General features: G+C 41.6%; 2 protein-coding genes across 7 annotated transcripts in view; one reads left to right on the forward strand and one right to left on the reverse strand.

Moving 5' to 3' along the window:
* The window catches only part of PTPDC1 (protein tyrosine phosphatase domain containing 1), a 75,564-nt gene that overhangs the window by 27,761 nt on the left and 20,470 nt on the right, over positions 1-27,333 (reverse strand). For 4 of the 6 annotated variants that reach the window (XM_060200552.1, XM_016190857.2, XM_060200553.1 and 1 more), the window contains one exon: positions 18,149-18,236. The exons of 1 other annotated variant lie outside the window; for it this stretch is intronic. In XM_060200552.1, the coding sequence (XP_060056535.1) occupies positions 18,149-18,230 (82 nt within the window). In that variant the 5' untranslated portion in view covers positions 18,231-18,236. Of the gene's footprint in view, positions 1-6,174; positions 6,654-18,148; positions 18,237-27,333 lie in introns of those variants that run through there. One more of the 6 variants, XM_060200555.1, reaches the window with a different exon arrangement.
* Positions 4,221-4,969, forward strand: LOC103118946 (large ribosomal subunit protein mL42-like). Its single transcript, XM_060198974.1, has one exon. It carries the CDS (start codon positions 4,224-4,226, stop codon positions 4,647-4,649), a length of 426 nt encoding a protein of 141 aa, XP_060054957.1. The 5' UTR covers positions 4,221-4,223; the 3' UTR covers positions 4,650-4,969.

Consider the following 27,333-nt stretch of genomic DNA (forward strand, 5'->3'; position numbering starts at 1 on the left):
CTTTATACATACATTATCAAAAGACTAAAATTCTGTCCTCCTTTCCATGTCTATTTTCTAAATATTTTTTGGGGAAAAAAAAAACTCCATTCTACTCCTTTCTTGTACAGGACTAACAGCTACTTGTAATGAAGTGGGGTGTGTGGGATACCTTCACAGCAGTATTGAAACATTATCCAGTTTTTTTTTTTTTTAAATCAAAACATTTTTTTTCTCCATCGAGGTATTAAAGAAATACTTAGATGGAACAAATAAAGACCTGTGTGAGACAACTGAGATAGTGATCAGAAAGTACTTCTTTTCTGTATTTTATTTTCAGAATATGAAGACACAGTTCTTAGTATACCTTGACTGGACAGCTGTAAGAGCCACACTTCAAAAAGACACAATTCTGTGCCTTTTAACACTGACTATGGAGAAAGAAAGAAAGAAAGAAAAAAAGAAAGAAAGAAAGAAAGAAAGAGAGCGCCTTCAATAATGTTCTGGAGGAGGCTGCATAGAAAATTGCCCAAGTATCACATTTTTTCTTAAGGAGCTGACTGAGGCGGAGGCTGCGACTTGAATATAAAGGGCACAAAGCAAACAGCCCACCACCATTGTCCGCCTCCTCCCTTTTAATGTCAGGCTGTGTCCCTCCACTCCCTTCTCCCTCCCCACGCGCTATTTCAGCTGTGTACAGACAGAAACAACCTACTGCTGTAGACAGGAATCTTTTTGTTGCTGTTGTTGTTTTGCTGTCTTCACAACTAAAATGCCTTAAATAAGCTCCCTTTAAAAATGCACACACCCAACAGGATGCACTTTGTTGAGCAAGACAGAGAAGTTCAATTTGGTGTCTGATGCCTGCACTGAGTGTAACACTCGGTTGGAATCAGATGGCAGAGGTCTGAAGAGCTCAAACGATGGTTAGGGGTGTCCAAGTTGGCTATCTGGGAAGTGGGAAGACCAACTAAAGTTTCTGAGCAGGTAGGTATCTGTTCACAGGTTAATACTTCCCATAGAAACAGGGCAAGAGGGGGGTGGGCGGTGGCGCACTGGGTTAAGCGCACACAGTACAGAGGGCAAGGACCTGTGCAAAGATGCTGGTTTGAGCCCCTGGCTCCTCACTTGCCTGTGTGGGGAGTCGCTTCACAAGCAGTGAAACAGGTCAGAAGGAGACCAGGAAGTAACACTCATGGACCTGCTTCACTGCTTGTGCAGGCGCTGCACCTGCCATCTCTACTTGACACGCGAGAGCCGTCACACCCACCACCTCATGCCCCAACTCCATGCTTTAACATGAGTTTTTATTTATGCCAAATGGTTTTACGACAGAGACATACCTTCAAGTCCCCACTCCAACACCCTAGATAAGAATCCTTCCCGACTTTGTACACACGGGTGTTCTACACATCTGTAATCATTATTATTATTATTATTATTTTTTTCTTCTTTTCCTCCTCCAGGGTTATTGCTGGGCTCGGTGCCTGCACCATGAATCCACCGCTCCTGGAGGCCTTTTTTTCCCCCCCCCTTTTGTTGCCCTTGTTGTAGCTTCGTTGTGGTTATTATTATTGCCCTTGTTGACGTAATTCGTTGTTGGATAGGACAGAGAGAAATGGAGAGAGGAGGGGAAGACAGAGAAGGGGAGAGAAAGACAGACACCTGCAGACCTGCTTCACCGCCTGTGAAGCGACTCCCCTACAGGTGGGGAGCCGGGGGCTCGAACCGGGATCCTTGCGCCGGTCCCTGCGCTTTGCGCCGCATGCGCTTAACCCACTGCGCCACCGCCCGACCCCCTACACATCTGTAATCATACTGCGAAAGTTTCACCCTTTCCTGAACAGTAAAGAAACTTCTTTCCATTTCACTTTAGTCATCTTCTGGTTTTAAAGGATGCACAATGATGATGACACATCAAGCTGATGCAATCTAGTATCTGATTTGTCCTCGTCTGTCGGACTTTTTAGGAAATTGAGAATGATTAGACTGGTGGGCAAAACCAATTTGCACAGAAGTTACTTTTATTTAGTAACATCTTATATATGTGAACAACCAAATATAAAGAAACTGAAAGAAAACATTTTTAGAATTTTTTAAAAAAGAATTTATTTATTTATTCATGAGAAATGATAGGAGAGAGAGAAAGAACCAGACATCACTCTGGTACATGTGCTGCTGGGGATTGAACTTGGGACCTCATGCTTGAGAGTCCAAAGCCTTATCCATTGCGCCACCTCCCGGACCACAGAATTTTTTTTTGTTAGAATAAAATGCTGGATGGTCCGGGAGGTGGCACAATGATAAAGCTTTGGACTCTCAAGCATGAGGTCCTGAGTTCGATCCCTGGCAGGACATGTGCCAGAGTGATGTCTGGTTCTTTCTCTCTTCTCCTATCTTTCTCATTAATAAGTAAATAAAATCTTTTAAAAAAGTTTAAAAAAAATTAAAAAAAGAATGAAATGCAGGATTAAAATAAGGAGAAAGGTATCTGATAGGTTTTCTTTTTTAATATTTATTTATTCCCTCTTGTTGCCCTTGTTTTTTTTTAATTGTTGTAGTTATTATTGTTGTTGTTATTGATGTTGTCATTGTTGGATAGGACAGAGAGAAATGGAGAGAGGAGGGGAAAACAGAGAGGGGGAGAGAAAGACAGACACCTGCAGACCTGCTTCACCGCCTGTGAAGCGACTCCCCTGCAGGTGGGGAGCCGGGGGCTCGAACCGGAATCCTTCTGCTGGTCTTTGCGCTTTGTGCCACCGGTGCGCTTAACCCGCTGTGCTATTGCCTGACTCCCACTTGATAGGTTTTTATGCTAAACAACTGTAACTTAGAAATCTTGCCTCAGGGAGTCAGGTGGTAGCGCAGTGGGTTAAGTGCATGTGGCACAAAGCGCAAGGACCAGCGGAAGGATCCCGGTTCGAACTCGGCTCCCCACCTGCAGGAAGGGTTGCTTCACAGGCGGTGAAGCAGGTCTGCAGGTGTCTTTCTCTCCTCCTCTCTGGCTTCCCCATCTCTCTCCATTTCTCTCTGTCCTATCCAACAAGGACACCATCAATAACAACTATAACAACAATGAAAAACAATAAGGGTAACAAAAGGGAATACATAAATATTAAAAAAAAAAAAAAAAGAAAGAAATCTTGCCTCTTGCCTAGAATGTTCCCAGCTGTGACCACAGACTGTGAGCTCAGACTGCAGGGACTCAGAGGTTATACAGGCTCCTGTGCTATATGTGAATATATATGGGTCCTGGGTCAGATCGATGGGGCAAACAATTAATTATATTTACATATTCTCTTCAAGTTTGGGAGGTACTCCCTGTCCTGATGCAGCTTTCTAGCCCTGTTCTCAACTCCGACATCATCTTCCCAGACAGTATTTCTAGTCCACCCACATGCTAGTTATCAAATCCAGGCAAAATTTACTAAAGTCATGGTCCCCTAGGAACATACCTAAAATAGATTTCCTAGCTTCTTTCCATCCTAAAATCCCTATTCTCATCTGCTCTATTCCTATTTCTTTGGTTTCTGTTTTTTAAACATTTTGTCCTGCTTTATATCTTATTGCCTTTCAGTTACCAAGTTGCAGATGCTACTATAATTCCATCCTAATCTCTATGGGCAGACAATCTTACCCTCTCCAGAGCCTTACCACACCAGGGAAAGATAGAAACAGATTGGGGGTGTGGATCCACCTGCCAATATCCATGTCCAGCAGAGAGGCAATTACAGAAGCCAGAACTCCCACCTTCTGCACACCATAAAGAATTTTGGTCCATACTCCTAGAGGGGAAAATGTTAGGGGAAGATGACTAGAGTGCTCTGAACTCCAATTCTATCAGGACCCACGGAGAGAAGAGAAAAAAGGAAGGATATTTGGAAGTAGTAACAGGTGTAGGTGTAACTTAGAAAGGAAGAGAAGGCAGGGCCATAGGAAAAACAAAAACAACAACAAAACAAACAAAACAAAATAAAACAAAATGAGGTAGGAGAAATATATATAAATATAGCTAGATATAGAAATAATAGTCAACCCATATCTGTGACTTTGGGAGAACTACTGTAGTTTCCAGTGGAGGTTATGGGGACACAGAACTCTGGTGGTGGGAACAGTGTGGAATTATACCCTTGTCAGCATGGAGTGATGTTTCCCCAGGACCCGGATGGAGGTAAGATGGCTTCCTTGCTGTGACCACCCGTGAAAGGGGTGGTCACCCGTGAAAGATAAGTTCTTGACTCACCATGGCACTAAAAGCAGTAAAGTGGGCGATATCAAACAGAACTGTCTTGAGACATTTATTTCCACTTCGAAGTGGAACTTTAAATCGTGCTCATCATAAATCTACATATCCCTCCCTTCCAGATGACTATAACTGCAACGTAGATCTTGCTTTGACATCGAATGGCAGGACAATAGTTTGCTACCACCCTTCATATGTTCCATATGAACACACAAAGCCTCTCCCTCGACCAGATCCTGTACATAGTAACGGAGAGACACATGATCAAATGCTAAAACCTAGGTTAGAAGAAAACAGTGAAAACTTGGAGCAGGGACCCATGACAGAGCAACTTAGCATAATGTTCATTACTACCAAGCACTGCTGGTATCCTCACGGACAGTATCATAGATGTCAAAAGCAGGTGAACCCTCCAAAAGACAGGTGATGCTGAGATTCTCAGGAATCAAAAAGAAATCTTAATCTGTGTCTCACTTGCTATTTGGGAAGATGTAATCTGGTGTATCCATGACATGTTATATAGTAAAAAATAAAGTATCTTTTCATATACTGAAAAAAAAAGAATTATATCCCAGTTATAATTTTGTAAATCAGTATTAAATTATCAAAAAAATAAAATAAATCTTTCCTCCTGGAGTTTAATTAATTTATAAGTAGGCATAATTGGACTAAGAATCAATTTAAAAAATCCTTAGTTGGGGGGAGTCCAGCAGTAGCGCAGCAGGTTAAGCGCACTTGGCGCGAAGCTCAAGGACCGGCGTAAGGATCCCAGTTTGAGCCCCTGGCTCCCCACCTGCAGGGAGTCCCTTCACAGGTGGTGAAACAGGTCTGCAGGTGTCTGTCTTTCTCTCCCCCTCTTTGTCTTCCCCTCCTCTCTCCATTTCTCTCTGTCCTATCCAGCAATGACGACATCAATAATAACAACAATAATAACTACAATAAAACAAGGGTGACAAAAGGGAATAAATGAATGAATAAATAAATAAATAAATTTAAAAAAGAAGTTTTGGGAGTTGGGTGATAGCGTAGCAGGTTAAGGCACATGGTGCGAAACACAAGGATGCGTATAAGGATCTCAGTTTGAACCCCCGGCTCCCCTCCTGCAGGGGAGTCGCTTCACAGGCGGTGAAGCAGGTCTGCAGGTGCCTGTCTTTCTCTCCCCCTCTCTGTTTTCCCTTTCTCTCTCCATTTAAAAGACATCTTCAATGAAACGAATCCAATTACAAAGAAGACTAAGGCAAGCATAAACCTATGGGACTACATCAAATTAAAAAGCTTCTTCACAGCAAAAGAAACCACTACCCAAACCAAGAGACCCCTCACAGAATGGGAGAAGATCTTTACATGCCCTACATCAGACAAGAGGCTAATAAACAAAATATATAAAGAGCTTACCAAACTCAACAACAAGACAACAAATAATCCCATCCAAAAATGGGGAGAGGACATGGACAGAATATTCACCACAGAAGAGATCCAAAAGGCTGAGAAACACATGAAAAAATGCTCCAAGTCTCTGATTGTCAGAGAAACGCAAATAAAGACAATAATGAGATAACCATTTCACTCCTGTGAGAATGTCATACATCAGAAAAGGTAACAGCAGCAAATGCTGGAGAGGGTGTGGGGTCAAAGGAACCCTCCTGCACTGCTGGTGGGAATGTCAATTGGTCCAACCTCTGTGGAGAACAGTCTGGAGAACTCTCAGAAGGCTAGAAATGGACCTACACTATGATCCTGCAATTCCTCTCCTGGGGATATATCCTAAGGAACCGAACATACCCATCCAAAAAGATCTGTGTACACATATGTTCTTAGCAGCACAATTTGTAATAGCCAAAACCTGGAAGCAACCCAGGTGTCCAACAACAGATGAGTGGCTGAGCAAGTTGTAATATATATATACATATACACAATGGAATACTACTCAGCTATAAAAATGGTGACTTTACCATTTTCAGCCGATCTTGGATGGACCTTGAAGACTCCATGGTAAGTTATTGAAATAAGTCAGAAACAGAAGGTTGAATATATGATGATCTCACTCTCAGGCAGAAGTTGAAAAACAAGATCAGAAGAGAAAACACAAGTAAGAATGTGAACTGAAATTGGCGTATTGCACCAAAGTAAAAGACTCTGGAGTGGGTGGGTAGGGGTTGGGGGGGGAGAGTACAGGTCCAAGAAGGATGACAGAGGACCTAGTGGGGGTTGTGTTGTTATATGGAAAACTGAGAAATGTTATGCATGTACAAACTATTGTATTTACTGTGAAATGTAAAACATCAATTCCCCAATAAAGAAATTTAAAAAAAATGACGATTACTCGGACACTTAGAAATAGCACTTAAGGGAGTTGGGCGGTAGCACAGCGGTTAAGCGCAGGTTAATTATGGTTTGAGCCCCCGGCTCCCCACCTGCAGGGGAGTCGCTTCACAAGCGGTAAAGCAGGTCTGCAGGTGTCTGTCTTTCTTTCCCCCTGTCTTCCTCTCTTCTCTCCATTTCTTTCTGTCCTATCCAACAACAACGACATCAGTAATAACTACAACAATAAAACAACAAGGGCAACGAAAGGGAATAAATAAATATTATAAAAAAATTTTAAAAAAGAAATAACACTTTACTGAAATTATCAACAGGGAAAAACAAGTATTATCTTGAGATAAACAGGAACATCAAGACTAATTTCTATTTCATGTTTTATATAAAATAGCATCTGTTTATTTTTGACACTGGGACTTTGTGCCTCCATGCTTCCGCTGCTTCTGCTGAACACCCGTCCCTCCACCCTGGCCCCCTTTAAATGTCAGTTAGAAAGAGGGAAAGGGAGGGAGCGAGAAAGAATACACACAACACTGATTCACTGTGCACAGAGCTTCCTTCCACTTGGCGCCTTGCATGGTGCTCCCATGTGGTTCCAGGGGCTCCAATCTGGGTGCTTGGCAGTGTGTGCACTCTACCAGATGAGCTATCCCCTGGCCTCTAAAACAGTTTCTCTCTCTCACACACATATGCATATGTATATACATATATTTATATTGTGTGTGTGTGTGGTCCTCACACTTGCACAATTCCATTTGTAATCATATTGCAAACACAGTTCCTATATTTGCACTCCCAGGCAGATTCTTTAAATTTCTTTTCTGTCAGATAGAAAGCAGAAAGAAAAGGAGAAGTGATACGACTGAACTCCTCCGCCGTCCATTGGCTACCCCAGTGGAATGATGCTCCCAGGCAGTGCCGGGGCTCAGACCTGGGACTTCACATATGGTAAGGCCAGTGCTCCACGCGGTGGGCTGTCTCTCAGCCCCCAAACAGCATCTTTTTAAGAGGAATTCTATGAAGGCATAAAAAGAGAGCCTATTTTTCTGATGCAGAATCTTGTTTTCATAAGCAGTGCCACCTCTGCTAGCTCTTCTTGTTCCTTTCAGTTATAATTGGCTCGTAGGCCAGAAGAACTAACACTTGTATATTCCCACTTACTTGATAACAGCTGGCTATTTTTTTTTTTATCCTCTGGCAATGTATTTTTCTAAATATACAAGAACAAAATGTTTCTTTTCTATATTCCATGAATATAAACCCAGGGGACCACAATTTAGCTACTATTCTTATTCTTCTGTTCATTTCCTATTTTTTAAAAATATTTTTAAAATCTATTTATGAGAAAGATAGGAGCAGAGAGAGAAAGAACCAGACATCACTCTGGTACATGTGCTGCTTGGGATTGAACTAGAAGACCTCATGCTTGAGAGCCTAATGCTTTATCCACTGTGACATCTCCTGGACCACTTGTTCATTTACTTTTTTAAAAGGTCACACTCCAAGAAAAAAGAAGGAAAACACCACAAAAGCTTACTTTCATAACCAGCGTCTCTCTGGCTGGCTGTCTCTCTCTCACCATCCTTGAGCTACTGTGATGATCACTGCATACAAAATCGATCTCCAGGCAAGAAGAGTCTGGTCTCTGCAGCTCAGGCTCCATAGCAGCACTGTGGCAAGTGGCTTGTTTGTAAACCTCTTGCTGGGCTCATTAAGAAAAAAAGGGGGAGACTCATCATAAAAAAATATCAGGGATGAAAGTGGTGACATTCTTAGAATCAGACCTCCCCCTAAGACTAACTGAGCAGGATGCAGAAAGCCTCGACAGGCCAATCAATCACTGCAGAAATCAATCAGTAACCAGAAGTCTCCCGAGGAACAAAGCCCAGGCCCAGATGGCTTCACTAATGAATCTTAAAAGGCTTTCAAAAAGCTTTTGTACATCAAAAGAAACTACCACAAAAATGAAAAAGCAGCCCAGCAACTGGGAGAAGATATTAGCATATCACACATGTGACAAAGGACTGACATCTAATATAAATATATTTGTATTCATCTTTATTTACATATTACGTACATTAATTTTGATATCTATGTATTTTCGAAAACATAAAGAAATCAAGCTACTCAACAACAAAAACAGAGTCAGCAAATAAAAAAATGGGTAAAATATTTGAATAGATCTTTCTCCAAAGAAGATATATACAGATATACAATATATATCAGATGGCCCACAGACATAAAAAATGTTCCACATCACTTCTCTCGGTGAATGCAAATTAAAACTACAGTGAGATGCTACATCACACAGGTGAGATTGGTCTATACCAAAAAGACTAGAAATAATAAATGCCGACAAGGACATGGAGAAAAAGGACAGCTGGTATAATCCAGGTAGGGTGCCAACTAGTGCTTCATCTACGCAAAATGGTATGGAAAGTCCTTAAAACACAACAGTGTAAATATCTTATAATCCCGCAATACTTCTGTTAGGTATATATCCAAAGGACACAAAAACACTAATTTGAAAGTATATATGTACGCCTATATTTATAGCTGCATTATTCACAATTTCTCAAATATAGAATCAACCTAAATGCCCATCAACAGATGACTGGATAAAGAAATTATGGGATAGGGGGCTGGGCGGCGGGCAATCCAGCTTAGTACTAAGCACACATTGTACTAAGCACAAGGACCTGTGCATGGATCCAGGTTTAAGGTCCTGGCTCCTGACCTGCAGGGGAGACGATTCACAAGTGGTGAAGCAGGTCTGCAGGTGTCTCTCTATCTCTCCCCCCTCTATATCCCCTCCTCTCTCAGTTTCTCTCTGTTCTGTCCAATAAAATGGTAAAAAAAATGACTGCCAGGAGCAGTGGATTCATAGGGCTGGCACCAAGCTCCAGTGATAACCCTGGAGGCCAAAAAAAAGATATATACTCCATAGACTACTACTGCCATTAAAAAGATGGCAGACCACCATTTGGGACAAAGATGAGTGCTACTTGTGTGCGTGGTGATTTACACGTACACACATGTAGGAGTGACTCTATACTTCTAAATTCTTTTTTTTAAAAAATATTTATTCCCTTTTGCCACCCTTGTTTTATTGTAGTTATTATTGTTGTTATTGATGTTGTCATTGCTAGATAGGACAGAGAGAAATGGAGAGAGGAGGGGAAGACAGAGATGGGGAGAGAAAGACAGACACCTGCAGAGCTGCTTCACCGCCTCTGAAGCGACTCCCCTGCAGGTGGGGAGCCGGGGCTCCAACTAGGATCCCTAAACTGGTCCTTGCGCTTTGCGCCACGTGCGCTATACTTCTAAATTCTTACAATATTATTACCCAATGTTAAACCAATACAACGTTTGGGCAAGAATCTCTGTTTTTCATTGTGTGTGTGACAGAAGATTGTTTACTTTCACAAGGCAGCTAACCAACTGTTACATAGCTCAAGATGCTTTCTAATGCGGAAGAAAAATCCATTTATCCATAAATATTAGTTCTAGTTCTTCCCTTCGAAAGCAAAAACAAAGTATCCATAAGCCAGCGAGACAGTCTAGTGGATATAGCACTGAATTCTCAGACATGAAGTCCTGAATTAAGTCACTGGTACTGTATGTACCTGACTGATGCTCTGATCGCCCCCTCCCACCCCCAAAATCTTTAACAAAGCATCTATCTGACTCCAAATATATGTAAATACTTGAAGACATAACTACCTTCTCTTTAGAACATGGAACAAAGACAGTATATTCACTCTCACAGCTTCTTTCAACACAGTATTGGAAATTTTAACCTGAGCATACAGGTAAGAAGAAATTAAAAGCATTCAAATCAGAAAGAAGAAAACTTGTCACTATTGCAGGTGAAATGTGTGGAAACCCTTAAAAATTTCACTCAAATGGCATTAGAATCATTCAGAAAACTTGCAGTATCAAATATACAAATTTTTGTTGTTTTTATACATTGGTACCTATCAGCAAGAGAAAGTAAGAAAACAACCCTAGGTATAACTGGATCAAAAAGAATAAAATACAGTTTACTTAGTTTTTACTTAGGCACGGGGGCAAGAGCCAGGGTCTTGGAGATGTACCACTGAGCAGCCTTCCTCGGCCACATCTTCACAGTTCATTTTAGCAAGAAAGAGAGAAAGGGGGGCGGCAGAAGCCACAGCAGCACCCCAACACCCACAGAGCTTCCCTGAATAGTGAGCCCGTGGAGTGTCAGTGCTTGAACCTGGGGTCTTTCACACGGCAACGTGTGAGCTCTACGAGGTGAACTATCGCCGAAGAACAAATTCAACCTTGGCAGTAAAAGTACACGGCAGTGATGAAAAATAAGCGGGGTGCACAAGCAGATGGAATATTCTGTGCTCGTGGGGTGAAAAAAAAATTAAGTGCCCATAGTACCCAATCTACAGGGAATTTGAGTTCAGTTCAAAATCCCAGTGACATTTAAAAAGATATCTATTACAAGGGCAACAAAAGGGAATAAATAAATAAATAAATAAGAAATATATATATATTCATTATTGAATCACTAATAAAAATATAAATATATATTGTTGTTGTTATTATTCTTAATTTGATAGGACAGGGAAATTGAGAGGTAAGGGGAAGGAGAGAGAGAGAGAGAGAGAGATCTGCATTACTTCATCACTAGTGAAGCACCCCCCCCTTCAGGTGGGGACTGAAGCCTTGAACCTTGGTCCTTGTGCATGGTCACAACTGTGCTCAACTGGATGTGCCACTGTCTGGCCCTGCCAGTGACATTTTTCAAGAAAGAGAAAAATATTACAGGGCCAGAGAGATAGTCCAGGCACACTTAAGAATAACAAGCATCCTATCCCTTGGTTTCAAACTGTGTTAGAAAATGATAGTTTCCGGGAGTCGGGTGGCAGCGCAGTGGGTTAAGCGCACGTGGCACGAAGCGCAGGGACTAGCATAAGAATCCTGGTTCAAGCCCCTGGCTCCCCACCTGCAGGGGCGTCGTCTAACAGGCAGTGAAGCAGGTCTGCAGGTGTCTATTTTTCTCTCCCCCTCTCTGTCTTCCCCTCCTCTCTCCACTTCTCTCTGTCCTATCTAACAACAACGACAACAATAATAACTACAACAACAATAAAAACAATAAGGGCAACAAAAGGGAAAATAAATTTTTAAAAAATTAAAAAAAAAAAAAGAAAATGATAGTTTCCAAAACAGCCTGATAGTCACATAAAAACAAAAAACAGTCATACAGGGAGGCAGATATCTTATTTTTTCAAAGGGAATAGTGGCCCATGCCAGTCCTGTGACTTGTGTCAACAGGAGAAGTGGCCATAATGATTACACTGGGGGCTGAGAAGAGGGTCAAGAGGCACTGCGGGCAATTCTTACTCTATAATCTCGGTGTCACCTGCAGGAAATCAAATTCTTAAGCAGGAAATATCTGTGTGAAAGAAGGTGGAGTTCCTTAAAGGTAATGCGTTTCGAGGGGGAAACAGATGAAGCCACAGCACTGGAGGAATCATTAATGAAGATCTGGGCTGGCAAGACAGTTCACCTAGGTAGTGCCCCTGCTTTGTCATGTGCACAGCCCTGGCCTGAGTCCAGTCCATATAACAGCAGGGGGATGTTGGTGCTATAGTATCTTGCCCCTCTTCTTCAGTCTCTTTCTCTCTGTCCAAAAAAAAAAAAAAATGAACTCAGAGTAGTGAAGCCCCAGCAAGGTCAAAAAAAAAGAAGAAGAAGCCATCACAATGACACTTACATAAGACAATCTCATCTAAAAACAGAAAAAGTAAAATCAAAATATATATTAAAAAAAAAAGTAGGGTGGGGGTCGAGCAGTAGTGCAGCAGGTTAAGCACACATGGTGCAATGCACAAGGACCAGTGTGAGGATCCAGGTTCGAGCCCCAGGGCCCCCACCTGCAGGGGAGGGGGTCGCTTCACAAGCGGTGAAGCAGGTCTGCAGGTGTCTGTCTTTCTTTCCCCCTCTCTGTCTCCCCTCCTCTCTCCATTTCTCTCCGTCCTATCCAACAACAACAACATCAATGGTAAGAATGGCAATAACGACAACAACAAGGCAAGAACAAGGACAACAAAGTGGGCAAAAATGGCCTCCAGGAGCAGTGGATTGGCAGTGCAGGCACCGAGCCCCAGTGATAACGCTGGAGGCAAAAAAAAGTAGATGGGGGTTGGCATAATGGTTATGCAAAGAGACTCTCATGCCTGAGGCTCCATAGTTCCAGGTTCAACACTCTAAACCACTAGAAGCCAGAACTGAGCAGTGCTCTGGTGGTTAAAAAAAAAACCAATCGGGGCCAGGTGTGTGCACCTGGTTAAGCACACACATTATAATGTGCAAGGTCCTAGGTTCAAGGCCCTGGTCCCCACCTGCAGGGGAAAGCTTCCTGAGTGGTGAAGCAGGGCTGTAGGTGTCTCTCTCTCTCTCTCTATCTCCCACTCTCCTCCCAATTTCTCTATATTTCTATCCAATAATGAATAAAACAAATAAAAATAGATTTAAAAACATCAATCAATAAAAAAAGCTGCAAGAGCATAAGGAGTTCACCAAGGAGACAAAAAAATTAAAATTCAAACAGAGATGCACAACCACTGTATTATTCTTCTTCCTCTTCCCTTTCCCCTTCTTCGCCTTCAGGGTTATCTCTGGGGCTTGGTGCTAGCACTATGATTCCACCACTTCTGGTGATGTTTTTTTAATTGGACAGAGACTAATTCAGAGGGGTGGGGGAGATAGGGAGAGAGAAAGAGACGCTTGCAGACCTACTTTACTGCTTGTGAAGCACCCCCCACCTCCTCCCACAAGGGGAGTAAGGGCTCAAACCCAAATCCTTATGTGGATCCTTTTTTTTTCATTATTATTATTATTATTTAAATATTTATTAATTTATTTTCCCTTTTGTTGCCCTTGTTGTTTTTTTTATTGTTGTTGTGGCTATTTTATTGTTGTTGTTGATGTCGTCATTGTTAGATGGGACAGAGAGAAATAGAGAGAGGAGGGGAAGACAGAGAGGGGGAGAGATAGACACCTGCAGACCTGCTTCACTGCCTGTGAAGTGACTCCCCTGCAGGTGGGGAGCCAGGGGCTCAAACCGGGATCCTCACGCCGGTCTTTGTGCTTTGTGCCACCTGTGCTTAGCCCGCTGCGCTACCGCCTGACTCCCATGTGGATCTTTATTTTAAAATTTATTTTATTTTTTTATTATTATTATTTTGACTCTTGAGCTTAATACTAGGTGTGCTTAACCAGGTATGATACTTTATTCTTTAGCTTTATTCTATTTTTTAAAAAAACTTTTATTATCTTTATTTATTGGATAGAGACAGCCAGGAATGAAGAGGACAGGGGAGATACAGAGGGAAAGAGAGAGTGAGAGAGAGAGACACCTGCAGGCCTGCTTCACCACTTGCAAAGCTTTCCCTCTGCAGGTGGGGACCAGGGGCTCGAACCTGGGTCCTTGAGTGCTGTAACGTGCGCCCAACCAGGTGCGCCACCACCTGGCCTCAGCTTTATTCTGTTCTTTAGCTTTGTGATTTCTGCTTGGACCTTTCTGTGTCCTTACTGAAGTTGTCATTTTGTTCACCCATCATTCTAATTTCAGTGAATGTCATTATAACTTGTCTTGTAGTCTTCTTTAGGTAGTTTGCCTAATTCCGTCGCACTAGGAACTTTGCTTTTTAGGGTTTCTTTCTTAACCCATCAGTTGGGGGTGAATTCCTGTTTCTGTTACTTCCTATATTTATTTATTTATTTTTTATTTATTTATTGGATGGAGATAGAAAGAAACTGAGAGGGAAGGGGGAAGGAGAGAGGGAGAGAGTCAGAGAGACATCTGCAGCCCTGCTCCATATCTTGTACAGCTTCTCTGCAGATGGAGACCAGGGATTTGAACCCAGGCCTTTGCGCACTGTTGAAACGTGTGCTCAACTGAGTGCCCCTTATTTCCTCATTTATTTACCTTTACAAGCGCAGTGCTCAGCTCTGGTTATGGTGCTGCTGCAGATTGAACCTGTGATAGCTGGTGCTTCAGGCATGAAAGTTTTTTTTTTTTTTTTTGGCATAACCATTATGCTATCTCCCTAGTCCTTATTTTTATTCTTTACTTTTTAAAATATTTATTTATTCATTCCCTTTTGTTGCCTTTGCTGTTTTATTGTTGTAGTTATTGTTGTTATTGATGTTGTCATTGTTGGATAAGACAGAGAGAAATGGAGAGAGGAGGGGAAGACAGAGGGAGAGAGAAAGATAGACACCTGCAGACCTGCTTCACTACCTCTGAAACAACGCCCCTGCAGGTGGGGAGTCGGGGCTCGAACCGGGATCCTTACACCGGTTCTTGTGCTTTGTGCCACCTGCACTTATCCCACTGTGCTACCGCCTAACTCCCTATTCTTTATTTTTTCTTGTCACCAGGGTTATTTCTGGAGCTTGGTGCTCTTTTTGTTGACAGAGACAGAGAGAAATTTAGAGGGAAAGGGGAGATAGAGAGGGAGAGAGAAAGACACCTGTAGCACTGCTTCACCACTCACAAAGCTTTCCCTCTAAGTAGGGACATGTTCATGTGTATGCTCTGCAGGGCAGGCTACTGCCTGGCCCCTCCTCATTAATTTCTATGCTCTTTTTTTTTTTTAAAGATTTTATTTATATATTCATGAAGAATGATAAGAGGAGAGAGAAAGGGAAAGAACCAGACATCACATGTGCTGCTGAGGATTGAACTCGGGACCTCATGCTTGAGAGTCTGATGCTTTATCCACTGCGCCACCTCCCAGTCCTGATGCAGCAGGTCTGTATTAATGCAATGCTGCAGAGCATGAGCCTAGATGTTGGCCTTGGATTCTGGGTTTACGGCTGTCATCAGCTGAATCCAGCTCTCCACACAGGATGCTCGGAACCAAGGGCCAGCATGGGGTGGTGAGTCAAGAACCAAACTACGAGACGTGGGTGAGGAGACGGAACGCACAGAAGTTGCTGCTGTACCTGTTAATGGCACAAGCCTCCCTAGGCACTAACAGCTGCTTGGGCTCAGGAACAGATTGGTAATCACTGTCAACTCACGTTAAAGTCTGCCTCCCTTCCTCCCCAGGCCCTTTTCAGAAGACTCAGGCTGCTACCGACTCTTCAGGGTAGTCTGGCTCTGATCTCTGCTGGTTCTGTAGGCTGGTGGGGGGGGGGGGGGAAGTGGGAAGCTGGTGTTTCTAGGGACAGGCCTGCCTTTGTCTAGCTAGCTCCTCCCACAGCGGGAAATGCTGTCCCCATAGCAGAGGCAGGTCTGGACAGTTTCCTATACGTAGGAGCCTTAAAGCGGATGTGAGTGAAACCCGGGGTGGGTAGTAAGAACATCATGCAAAGGGCGCTGCCAAGAAAAAGTCCTCAGCATCCATCTGGGTTAATTCATACCGGGTAGCAACAGCAAAAGCTGCAGAGCCACAGTGGCAGGAGTGCAGGGTGTGATCACAGCTCAGAGCTTGTGACAGGAAAAGGGATGGCAGATTCAGCAGTGACAGTGTGACTGTAGCCCTACTCCTTTCTCGAGTGCCTGGGAAGAAATCAAAACGGGCGGGGAGAGAGCAGAGTGTTTATGGGTTATGAGTAATTTTAGCCTAAGAGGGTCCTGCAGGAGAACTTTTCAACACTGGTTTTTAACAGGTCAAGGCTGGGGCCCACTGGGATAGCTCACCCAATTAGAAAATGGGCAGAAACTCTCAACAGACATTTCCCTGAAGTGAGTGTGTGAGACTCTGGTGTGAGCTCTGACACAACATGAAAGACCAAGGACAGATGTTGTTGGAGGAGAGGGATGGCGTTGTGGTGCTGTGGTGCCTCTCATCTCTCTCTCTTGAAAAATGAATACAAAACTGGACCAGGAAGACTACTCAGCAGTACATAAAAAAAGGACTAAGGTGATAATCTTCCAGGTCCTTTTCCTCCCTCCCTCTCTCCTTACTTCCCTTTCTTTTGCTTATTTATTTATTCCCTTTTGTTGCCCTTGTTTCATTGTTATTGATGTTGTCGTTGTTGGATAGGACAGAGAGAAATGGAGAGAGGAGGGCAAGACAGAGAGGGAGAAAGACAGACACATGCAGACCTGCTTCACCACCTATGAAGCGACTCCCCTGCAGGTGGGGAGCTGGGGGCTCGAACTGGGATCCTCACGCCAGCCCTTGCGCTTTGCGCCATGTGCACTTAACTTGCTGCGCTACCGCCCGACTCCTGCTTTTTTTTTTATATATATTTTCTGTCTCTTTATAGTTTTAAAATATTCTAAATTCTTAGTTCTATCCGTGCTGTTACACAAGTCAAGATTTTATCTTTTTTTTAAATAGCTGAGCAGTATTTCATGCGGGTATATTAATCAATCAATACTTTCTTTACCCAACCATCAGTAGAGGGCCATTTAGGTGGTTTTCATGTCTTGGATACTGTGAGTAATGCTGGTATGGCCACAGAAATGCATAGACTGTTTTCAAATCAGTGTCTTCACGCACCTAGATGTGATACCGCTGGATACACAAAATCTCCATTTTCAAGTTTTTTGAGGCACTGCCACGCCACTGTCCATACTGCTTGCACCAATTTACATTTCCATGAACAGTCAACAACTAGAGCCCCTTTTTCTCCCCCTGCCCTGCACCATGTTATTTCCATTTTTTTTGACATAAGCTATAGTCCCAGTGGTGTAAATGTATGGTATCTCAGTATGGTTTTGGTTTACATACCTTAATAATAAATGGAATTGTTCTATATATTTCAGATATTAATGCCTTGTTTAATTGTTATGTGCGAATATATCCTCTAACCAGCAGCTTGCCTTTTTAATTTTTTCTGTACAAGAGCTTTTGAGTTTGATGTAGTATGATTTATTTTTGCTTTTATTTCCTTTGCCGGTGGAGTCAAATTCCCAAAGACAACTCTGTAATCAGTTTTCATGAGTATATCATCTCTGTTTTCTTCTATGTATCTCATAGTTTCAGCTTTTAGATCCATTATTTTAAATTTTAATCCATTTTGAGTTGATTTTTTTTAAAGTTTCTTTTAAATCTTTTTTTTTTATTCATTGGCTAGAGACAGACAGAAAACGAGAGGGAAGGGAGTAATAGAGAGGGAGAGAGACACCTGCAGCTCTGCTTCACCGCTCGTAAAGTTTTCCCCCTGCAGGTGGGGACGGGGGCTCGAACCCAGATCCCTGCACACTGTAGCATATGACCTCAACCCGGTGCACCACCTGGCCCCTTGAGTTGATTTTCTTTTCTTTTCTTTTTTTTTTTGAGTTGATTTTCATACACAGTGTTAAATAATGATCTCGATCTAGTTTCTTTTCTCTCCCCCACCCCCCTTTTGTTTTGCAGGTAGCAGTAATGGTTTTACAATATCATTTGTTGAAAAGGCTTCCTTTCTCCATTGTATGGTCCAGGGTAATCTGTTGTAAACTAATAGGTCAAAACAGCCAGAAAGAAGCACTAAGAATCATAAGTAATACATGTAGCTAGAGATTCCTATACGAATAATCAAACGTTTTCTTTCATATTAATCCACTTAGTCTCTTTAAAGTCTAGGTTACACAGATACACAAAGTATATAAGAGAAATATATAACCTTTCATGTTCTCAGCATATCCACCACTCTCCACCAAGGTGTAATATGGTAGCTCATTTTGAGGCAAGATTCCTGCAGCCATGGTGACCTATTGGTGGGGGAAAAAAAAGAATTTTAAGAACATCTGCCTATGTGAATATCAAGTCATTTACTATAGTGTGCTAGACCTTTGCTGTCTAATGCAGTCGCTTTTCTCTAAGTGGCTACTGGACACTTAAAATACAGCCAGTGGGAATCGGGCGGTAGCGCAACGGGTTAAGCGCATGTGGCACAAAGTGCAAGGACGTGTGTAAAGATCCTGGTTCGAGCTCTCGGCTCCCCACCTGCAGGGAAGTAGGTCTGCAGGTGTCTATCTTTCTCTGCCCCCCTCCCCGTCTTCCCCTCACCTCTCCATTTCTCTGTCCTATCCAACAACAATGACATCAGTAACAACAATAATAACTACAACAATAAAACAAGGGCAACAAAAGGGAATGAATAAATAAATAAATATTAAAAAAAAATACAACCAGTACAGGTTTGAGATTTGCTGTAGGATAACATACAAGACTTTGAAGACTTCATGCAAAAATAAGAAGTGCAAACTATTTAATGATCTAACACTCTTTCTATATTGAGATATCAATATTAAGTTAAATAAAATACATAATTAAAAATATTTTTATTATCTTTCCTTTTTTTAATAAACATTAAAAAAATGTGATTATATGAAACCTGCAGCAAGTTCTTCCAAAATGCAATCTTTTTTGATACCAAAAAAATCTACTGATTTCTAATCGGTATGAGTTTTGTAAATTTTGTTGAGGGTGACTTAAAGCAACATTACCAAGATCATTTTTGGCTTGTAAATTGAGAATATTGGGGAATATGTTCTAAAAGTGAAGTTTGTATATATAATCTGATTTATGGCATTTCTTTTTTTTTTTTTTAATCTTTCTTTATTGGATAAAGACAGCCAGAAATGGAGAAGGGGGAGGCAGAGACAGAGAGACACCTGCAGTACTGTGTCACTACTTGTGAAGCTTTCCCCTGCAGGCGGGAACTGGGGGCTAGAACCTGGGCCTTTGCACATAGTGACATGTGTGCTCAATCATGTGCAACACCACCCAGCCCCCATAATTAAAATATTTTAAAATTATTTTAAATATTACTACCAGAAAGCCTAAAATTGAACATACTTTTTAAATTTTGTATTTTATTTATTTTGGGATAGAAGCAGAAAAATATTGAGAGGGAAGGTGATGATAGAGAGGAAAAGAATGAGAAATACCTGCAGATGTGCTTCACCACTCATGAAGCTTTCCCCTTGCAGATGGGAAGTGGGGGCTTGAATCCTGGTCCTCGTGCTGCACTCGACCAGCTGCATTCCCTCCTGGCTCCCAGTCTATTGGGCAGCATTATACTATGTAGTAAGAACATTACAGAAAATGTAAAACCTACTCATTCTTTTTTTTCTTAATTTCTTTATTGGGGAATTAATGTTTTAGATTCGACAGTACATACAATAGTTTGTACATGCATAACATTTCCCAGTTTTCCATATAACAATACCCCCCACTAAGTCCTCTGTCATCCTTTTTGGACCTGTAATCTCCCCCTGACCCACCCCAGAGTCTTTTACTTTGGTGCAATACGCCAATTCCAGTTCAGGTTCTACTTGTGTTTTCTCTTCTGATCTTGTTTTTCAACTTCTGCCTGAGAGTGAGATATTCCATATTCATCCTTCTGTTTCTGACTTATTTCACTTAACATGAATTTTTCAAGGTCCATCCAAGATCGGCTGAAAATGGTAAAGTCACCGTTTTTATAGCTGAGTAGTATTCCATTGTGTATATATACTACAACTTGCTCAGCCACTCATCTGTTGTTGGACACCTGGGTTGCTTACAGGTTTTGGCTATTACAAATTGTGCTGCTCAGAACATATGTGTACACAGATCTTTTTGGATGGGTATGTTCGGTTCCTTAGGATATATCCCCAGGAGAGGAATTGCAGGATCATAGGGTAGGTCCATTCTAGCCTTCTGAGAGTTCTCCAGACTGTTCTCCACAGAGGTTGGACCAATTGACATTCCCACCAGCAGTGCAGGAGGGTTCCTTTGACCCCACACCCTCTCCAGCATTTGCTGCTGTTACCTTTTCTGATGTATGACATTCTCACAGGAGTGAAGTGGTATCTCATTGTTGTCTTTATTTCTCTGACAATCAAAGACTTGGAGCATTTTTTCATGTGTTTCTCGACCTTTTGGATCACTTCTGTGGTGAATATTCTGTCCATGTCCTCTCCCCATTTTTGGATGGGTTATTTGTTTTCCTGTTGTTGAGTTTGGCAAGCTCTTCATATATTTTGTTTATTAGCCTCTTGTCTGATGTATGGCATGTAAAGATCTTCTCCCATTCTGTGAGAGGTCTCTTGGTTTGGGTAGTGGTTTATTTTGCTGTGCAGAAGCTTTTTCATTTGATGTAGTCCCATAAGTTTACGCTTGTGTTACTCTTCTTTGTAATTGGATTAGTTTCACTGAAGATGTCTTTAAAATTTAAGCGGGAAAGAGTTCTGCCAACATTTTCCTCTAAGTATCTGATAGTTTGTGGTCTAACATCCAAGTCCTTGAACCACTTGGAATTGACTTTTGTATTTGGTGAAATATAATGGTTCAGTTTCATTCTTCTGCATGTTTCAGCCCATTGTTTCCAACACCATTTGTTGAACAGACTCTACTTTTCCCATTTAATAGTCTGGGCACCTTTTCTGGTTCCAGATAAACATTTGTAACATTTGTTCTATTCTCCTAAAAATATGTGGTTGGAATCTTGATGGGAATAGCATTAAATTTGTAGATGGCTCTGGGTAGTATATTCATTTTGATGATGTTAATTCTTCCAACCCATGAACATGGGATATCTTTCCACTTCTTTGTGTCTTTTTCAATTTTCTTGAGTAGTGACTTATAATTTTCAGTATACATGTCTTTCACTTCTTTGGTTAGGTTTATTCCTAGATATTTGTTTTTGTTGCTATAGTAAAAGGAAATGTTTTTTGGATTTCAACTTCTTCTGCCTTAGTGTTTGCATAGAGGAATGTCACTGGCTTTTGAATGTTAATTTTGTAGCCTGACACCTTACTGTATTGCCTGTTATGTACTCAAAAAAAAAAATTTAAACTCTAAGGTCTATTTTATGAAGCTGTGTGCCTCTTTAAAAGAAATGAGAATTAAAATCATAGGGGTGATCCAAAATGAGACTAAGAAGACTGCTCCCTTCAATAATAATAATATTACCAATCTGGTACCACAATAATCAGTGCAAAATTTTATAATGTGCGCTAACACCCCAAAGGAATGATCTACAGAGACATGAAGTCCAAGGACTAATGCAACAAACTGTTCCAGGAAATTCATCAAGTTAATTTGAAAGGATATCCACTAAGGTTATATTTATAGGGTACATTCTTACTATATATATATATATATATATATATATATATATATATATATATATATATAAAATTGGGTATATATATTATATAATATATATTCTTTATTATATATTATATCTATATTATATATTTATTATATCTATATTATATATATATTCTTACTATATATATTATTTGGTATATATTATATAATATATATATTATTGGGTTTTTTCTTTTCTTTTAGAAAATATTTATTTATTTATTCCCTTTTGCTGCCATTGTTGTTTTATTGTTGTAGTTATTATTATTGTTGTTGTTGGATAGGACAGAGAGAAATAGAGGAGGGGAAGACAGAGCGGGGGAGAGAAAGATAGACACCTGCAGATGTGCTTCACCGCCTGTGAAGTGACTCCTCTGCAGGGGGGGAGCCAGTGGCTCTAACCAGAATCCTTGCCCTGGTTGTTGTGCTTTGCGCCACATGCGCTTAACCAGCTGTGCTACCACCTGACTCCCGTTTTCTTTTTTCTTTTTAACTTTTTTTTATTATCTTTATTTTATTTACTGGATAGAGACAGCCAGAAATCAAGAGGGAAGGGGGTGATAGAGAGGGAGAGACAGAGAGACACCTGTAACACTGCTTCACCACTTGCAAAGCTTTCCCCCTGCAGGTAGGGACTGGGGGCTCAAACCTGGGTCCTTGTGCACTGCAACATGTGCATTCAACCAGGTGTGCCACCACCCGGCCCCTCTTACCATACTTTTATACATTTTGAACTATTTTCTCTAAAGGAAATTTGATGATAAAAACAATGATCCCATTTCAGAATCACAGATTTTAAAGTCTTTGTTGTTGTGCAGGTGAGTCACCTGCCCCAGATGACCCTGGGTGTGGTGACAAGCTGGGACCAATGGCCACTTCCTCTGTGATGCTGTCTCCACTCTTGTAGCTCTCAGGCAACGAAGTTAGTTTGCCCCAGTGACTCCCCTACTACATGCTACAGGGTCTCCAAAGAAGTCAGGGTTTGCTATTGTGTGTCTCCAGAGAGAGGGAGAGCGGGTTCAGGAAGAGCACTCACGGCACATCTGCTGAGCTGAAATAGTGACATCACACTAAGTTTCTTGGGTCTACTCATGTCTTAGACCCGCAGCCTCAATACCCAAAGCCCACTGGAAACATAGCTGTGGAAAAAGAGTCCTGGCTGAGTTAGTTGTATTGTTTGGCTGGCAAAAAAAAAGTACAAGTATAGCTGTGACTTCCGAACTAACCCCTCAGATACTCAAAGTTGTAGGGTCTCAGAAATCCTCTAGCAGAATCCTACTCCACTCAGGCAAGCTTTCTACAAGGTCTTTGTTAGCAAAGTAGCAAGTGACATCATCACACAGTTCTGGTGGTTAGAAAGCCCTTTATAAAGCAGCTGCTCTGTACTTTTTGCTCTCTGACACCACATGAAATAAGCTCTTTCTTCCATGTATGAAAGCTGGTACAAAAGTTTCCCAGACAGTCATAGCTGTCTCTACTACCTCCAACCCCTAGCCAGTCACATCCCATAACTTAGAGCTGAGTCTATGCCCTAGATGTCAGGGCAAAGTACACACTACTGGATAAACTAGCCACCAGTCCCTTGCAATACATTTTGAAGTTAACAAAACAGACATTCAGAAGAAAACACAGGAGTTTAAAGTGAAATAAATGAAAGTGAATTAAAAAAAACAGAACGAAAAGCAAAATCTCTACTCCTATCTCTCAGGCTGTTTACCTTTTTTTTTTTTAACTTTATTTATTTGATAGGACAGAGAGGAATTTAGAGGGAAGGGGAATAGAGAGGGACAGAGATAGAGACACCTGCAGCCCTACTTCACTGCTCATGAAGCTTTCCCCCTTCAGGTGGGGACCGAGAGCTTGAACACGAGTCCTTGTGCACTGTAATGTATGCACTTAGCCAGGTGAGCTACTGCCGAGCTCCACAAGGTTTACTTCTAGAGGCAGACAGTGTATATATCATATCAGCTTTAGGTCTTTTGGGGGAGGAAATCAATTGTAGTTGTTATTTTTCTATCATTAATTTTTTTTTATTTTTTTATTTTTTTTTAACCACCAGTGCACTGCTCAGCTCTGGCTTATGGTGGTGATGGGGACTGAACCTGGGATCTTGGTTGTCTCAGCCACGAAAGTCTTTTTGCATAACCATTATGCTATTTCTTCAGCCCTGAACCTTATTATTGAATTCCTGATATAAGGGATGAAAACTGGTTTGCTGTATTTGACAGGCACAAATGTACAATCTGTCTATATACATACTTAAAAAAATTTAACCAAGTGCTGTGATTAGATCCACCTGTAAAACAACTAACATTTCTATCACTAAGCCTGTACTGTTCAAAGACAAATGCCCCCAAGCAGCAGGGTCAATCAGTTTTTTTTTTGCTTGTCTGTTTCTTTTCATCAGTTGCTTAAAACAATAGCATATTTTGGACCAAGCATTTGTTATGTTTATTTCCACCCACAGAGTGAAAGAATGAACCAGAGCATCAATGGAATTTCATGCCCACTGTGCACCTCCCAGGTTGCCCTTCTCTTTCTTAATGACAAAACCCCACAAATGGTCATCATCTCCCAGTTACCATAGTCATGCTGTCTACTCATTTTTGGTGGCTTCTTCCCAAGTTCATTGAATTCCTGATCTAATGCGGATCAAAGCTGCCTGGGGCTCAGAGTTCCTTTCTATCTGCCAGATGGGGTTCTGCCTAACTCCTCATTGTTGAGCAAAAAGTAAAAAGAACTTGAAAAGGTACTGGATTTTGGTTTTCAATACCCTGTTGTATTCAAACACAGAAGTTCTGTGTTTGAATTGTGATTCTGTTCATTGCTTATTACATAAACCATTTCCTCTTACATCTATTTTCTTAGCTTGTGAGGATGAATAGAGGTTGCAAGTGTTTCTTGCACAGTGTCTGATATATGGCTTCAATACTGCTTGTCATTTTAATTTACAAACCAATGTCTATAATGCCTTTTCTGTTTCTTTCACTTCTTCCTCTACACTCCCTTCATTTCTCTCTTATTTTTGTAAGAATTTGTAAAGTATTCCACTCAACACCTGTAGAACAGTCTTGCCAGTAATTACAATGGTTGAGTTTGTCAAAAGGACTTTTGAAAACATTAACTCCATTCACTGACTTGATTTCATATGCTTGGTCATAGAGCTAGGTGGAAAGGGTTTGAATAGGAATCCTGCCACTTCATTCTGCACAAACACATCATTGAATCTCGTTTCCTGCTGTTAATGACAGATACTTTGCTCACTCCATCCCACAGTTTTCTTTTATCCCAAAAAGTCCCTCAAAATGACTCAGTTGTTCAGGATTAGTCATATGCTCATAATAGGTACCTAATATTAAAAGCAGAACTGCACTGAGCTACTCCTACTGCTAAGAGTTATCACAGGTGAGGGTAGATAGCATAATGTTTATGCAAAGAGACTCTCATGCCTGCGGCTCCAAAGTCCCAGGTTTAATCCCCGCACTACCAGTGAGCTACTCCTACTGCTAAGAGTTATCACAGGTGAGGGTAGATAGCATAATGTTTATGCAAAGAGACTCTCATGCCTGCGGCTCCAAAGTCCCAGGTTTAATCCCCCGCACTACCATAAATCAGAGCTGAGCAGTGCTCTGGTAAAAAGAAAAAAAAAAAAAGTTATCACAAAGGAACTTTGTTATAAAAAATGTCTTCCTCTGAAAAGTCATTTCACACAAGAGAGACTGGGTTCTGAGATGGACCAAGGTGTTCTTAATTCACCATTTCCCCCTTCCACCTTCCAGACACATGATAAAAATACCAACATAGGTATTTTTTTTTTTTTATTCCCTCTTGTTGCCCCCCTTTTTTTTTTATTGTTGTTGTTATTGATGTCATCATTGTTGGACAGGACAGAGAGAAATGGAGAGAGGAGGGAAGACAGAGAGGGGGAGAGAAAGAGAAACACCTGCAGACCTGCTTCACCACTTGTGAAGTGACTCTCTTGCAGGTGGGGAGCCGGGGGCTTGAACCAGGATCCTTACTCTGGTCCTTGTGCGTTGCACCACGTGCGCGTAACCCGCTGCGCTACCACCCGACTCCCCAGCATGGGTATTTCTTTAGAGATTTGTGAGGGTTGCATTAATAAGTGACTGGAAGGTTAAAAGTATAGTATAATTTTTCACAGTACCTCGGAATCACCTTGGGTGCTTGTGCAAATTCCTTGGTTCTAACCTCACAATTGAATCTGTAGGTCTAGTAAAGAATGGCCCAGGGACTAGCTGGTGGCATGTCACCACACACAGGATCACACTTCAAGCTCCCACTCCCCAGATGCAAGGGAGAAGCACAAGTGGTGAAGCAGTACTGCAGGTCTCTCGCGCTTTCTCTCCCCCTTCCTCTCAATTTTTCAGTCTCTATTCAAAATAAATAAATAGAACACATTAAAAAATGTCACAGAGCTATTAGGCAGTAGAGCCAGAATATGAATTCAGTTTGTGCTCTTAACAACACTAAACATTCAGCTTATCAACAAAAACTTCACTTTTCGATATACTTCTCGATTTCTCTCCATCCTATCCAGCAATAACAACAATGCCAACAAAATGGAAAACACGGCCTCCAGGAGCAGTGGATTTGTAGTGTAGGCACTGAGCCCCAGCAATAACTCTGGAGGCAAAAAAAATTATTAGTGATTTAATAACAATTTACAAAATTATGAGGAAACAGGGTAATAATTCTACACTGTTCCCACCACCAGAGTTCTGTATCTCTATTCTTTCCAGTAGAAACTACAGTAGTTCTTCCAAGGTCACAGATATGGGTTTACTATTATTTCTATACCTATCCATATTTATATTTGCCTCCCCCCTTTTTTTATGGTCCTGCCTTCTCTTCCCGTTTTTTTTTTTTTGCCTTCAGAGTTATCGCTGGGGCTCGGTGCCTGCATTACAAATCCACTGCTCCTGGAGGCCATTTCCCCCATTTTTATTGCCCTTGTTGTTGTTATTGCTGGATAGGATGAAGAGAAATCGAGAGAGGAGAAGACAGAGAAGGGAAGAGAAAGACAGACCTGCAGACCTGCTTTACCACCTGTGAAGTGACCCACCTTGAGGTGGAGAGCCAGGGGCTCGAACCAGGATCCTTACACCGGTCGTTGCATTTTGTACTATGTGCCCTTAACCCATAGTGCTACTGCCTGCCCTTCACTTCCTTTCTAAGTCACATCTACACCTGTTACTACTTCTAAATGTCCTTCCTTTTTCCTCTTCTCCCTCCAGATCCCGGTGGAATTGGAGTTCAGAGCTCTCTAGTCATTTCCCTCTAACATTTTTCCCCCTCTGGGAATATGGATCAAAATTCTTTATGGGGTGCAGAAGGTGGGAATTCCGGCTTCTGTAATTGCCTCTCTGCTGAACATGGACACTGAAAGGTGGATCGTCACACCCCCAGCCTGTTTCTATCTTTCCCTAGTGGGGTAGCGCTCTGGAGAGGTGAGGTTGCAGGACACATTGGTGAGGTCATCTGCCCAGGGAGTTCAGGATGAAATCATAGAAGCAACTACAACTTGGTGGCTAAAAGGCAGTAAGATATAAAGCAGAACAAAATGTTTAAAAAAAAAACCAGGAACCAAAAAGTAGGAATAGAGCAGATAAGAATAGGGATCTTAGTGTGGAAAGAAGCTAGGAAGTCTATTTTAGGTATGTTCTTAGGGGCCCATGACTTTAGTAATTTTTGTTTGAGCTTGATAGC

This window comes from Erinaceus europaeus, chromosome 10, assembly GCF_950295315.1.
Source record: "Erinaceus europaeus chromosome 10, mEriEur2.1, whole genome shotgun sequence".
NCBI lineage: Eukaryota > Metazoa > Chordata > Mammalia > Eulipotyphla > Erinaceidae > Erinaceus > Erinaceus europaeus.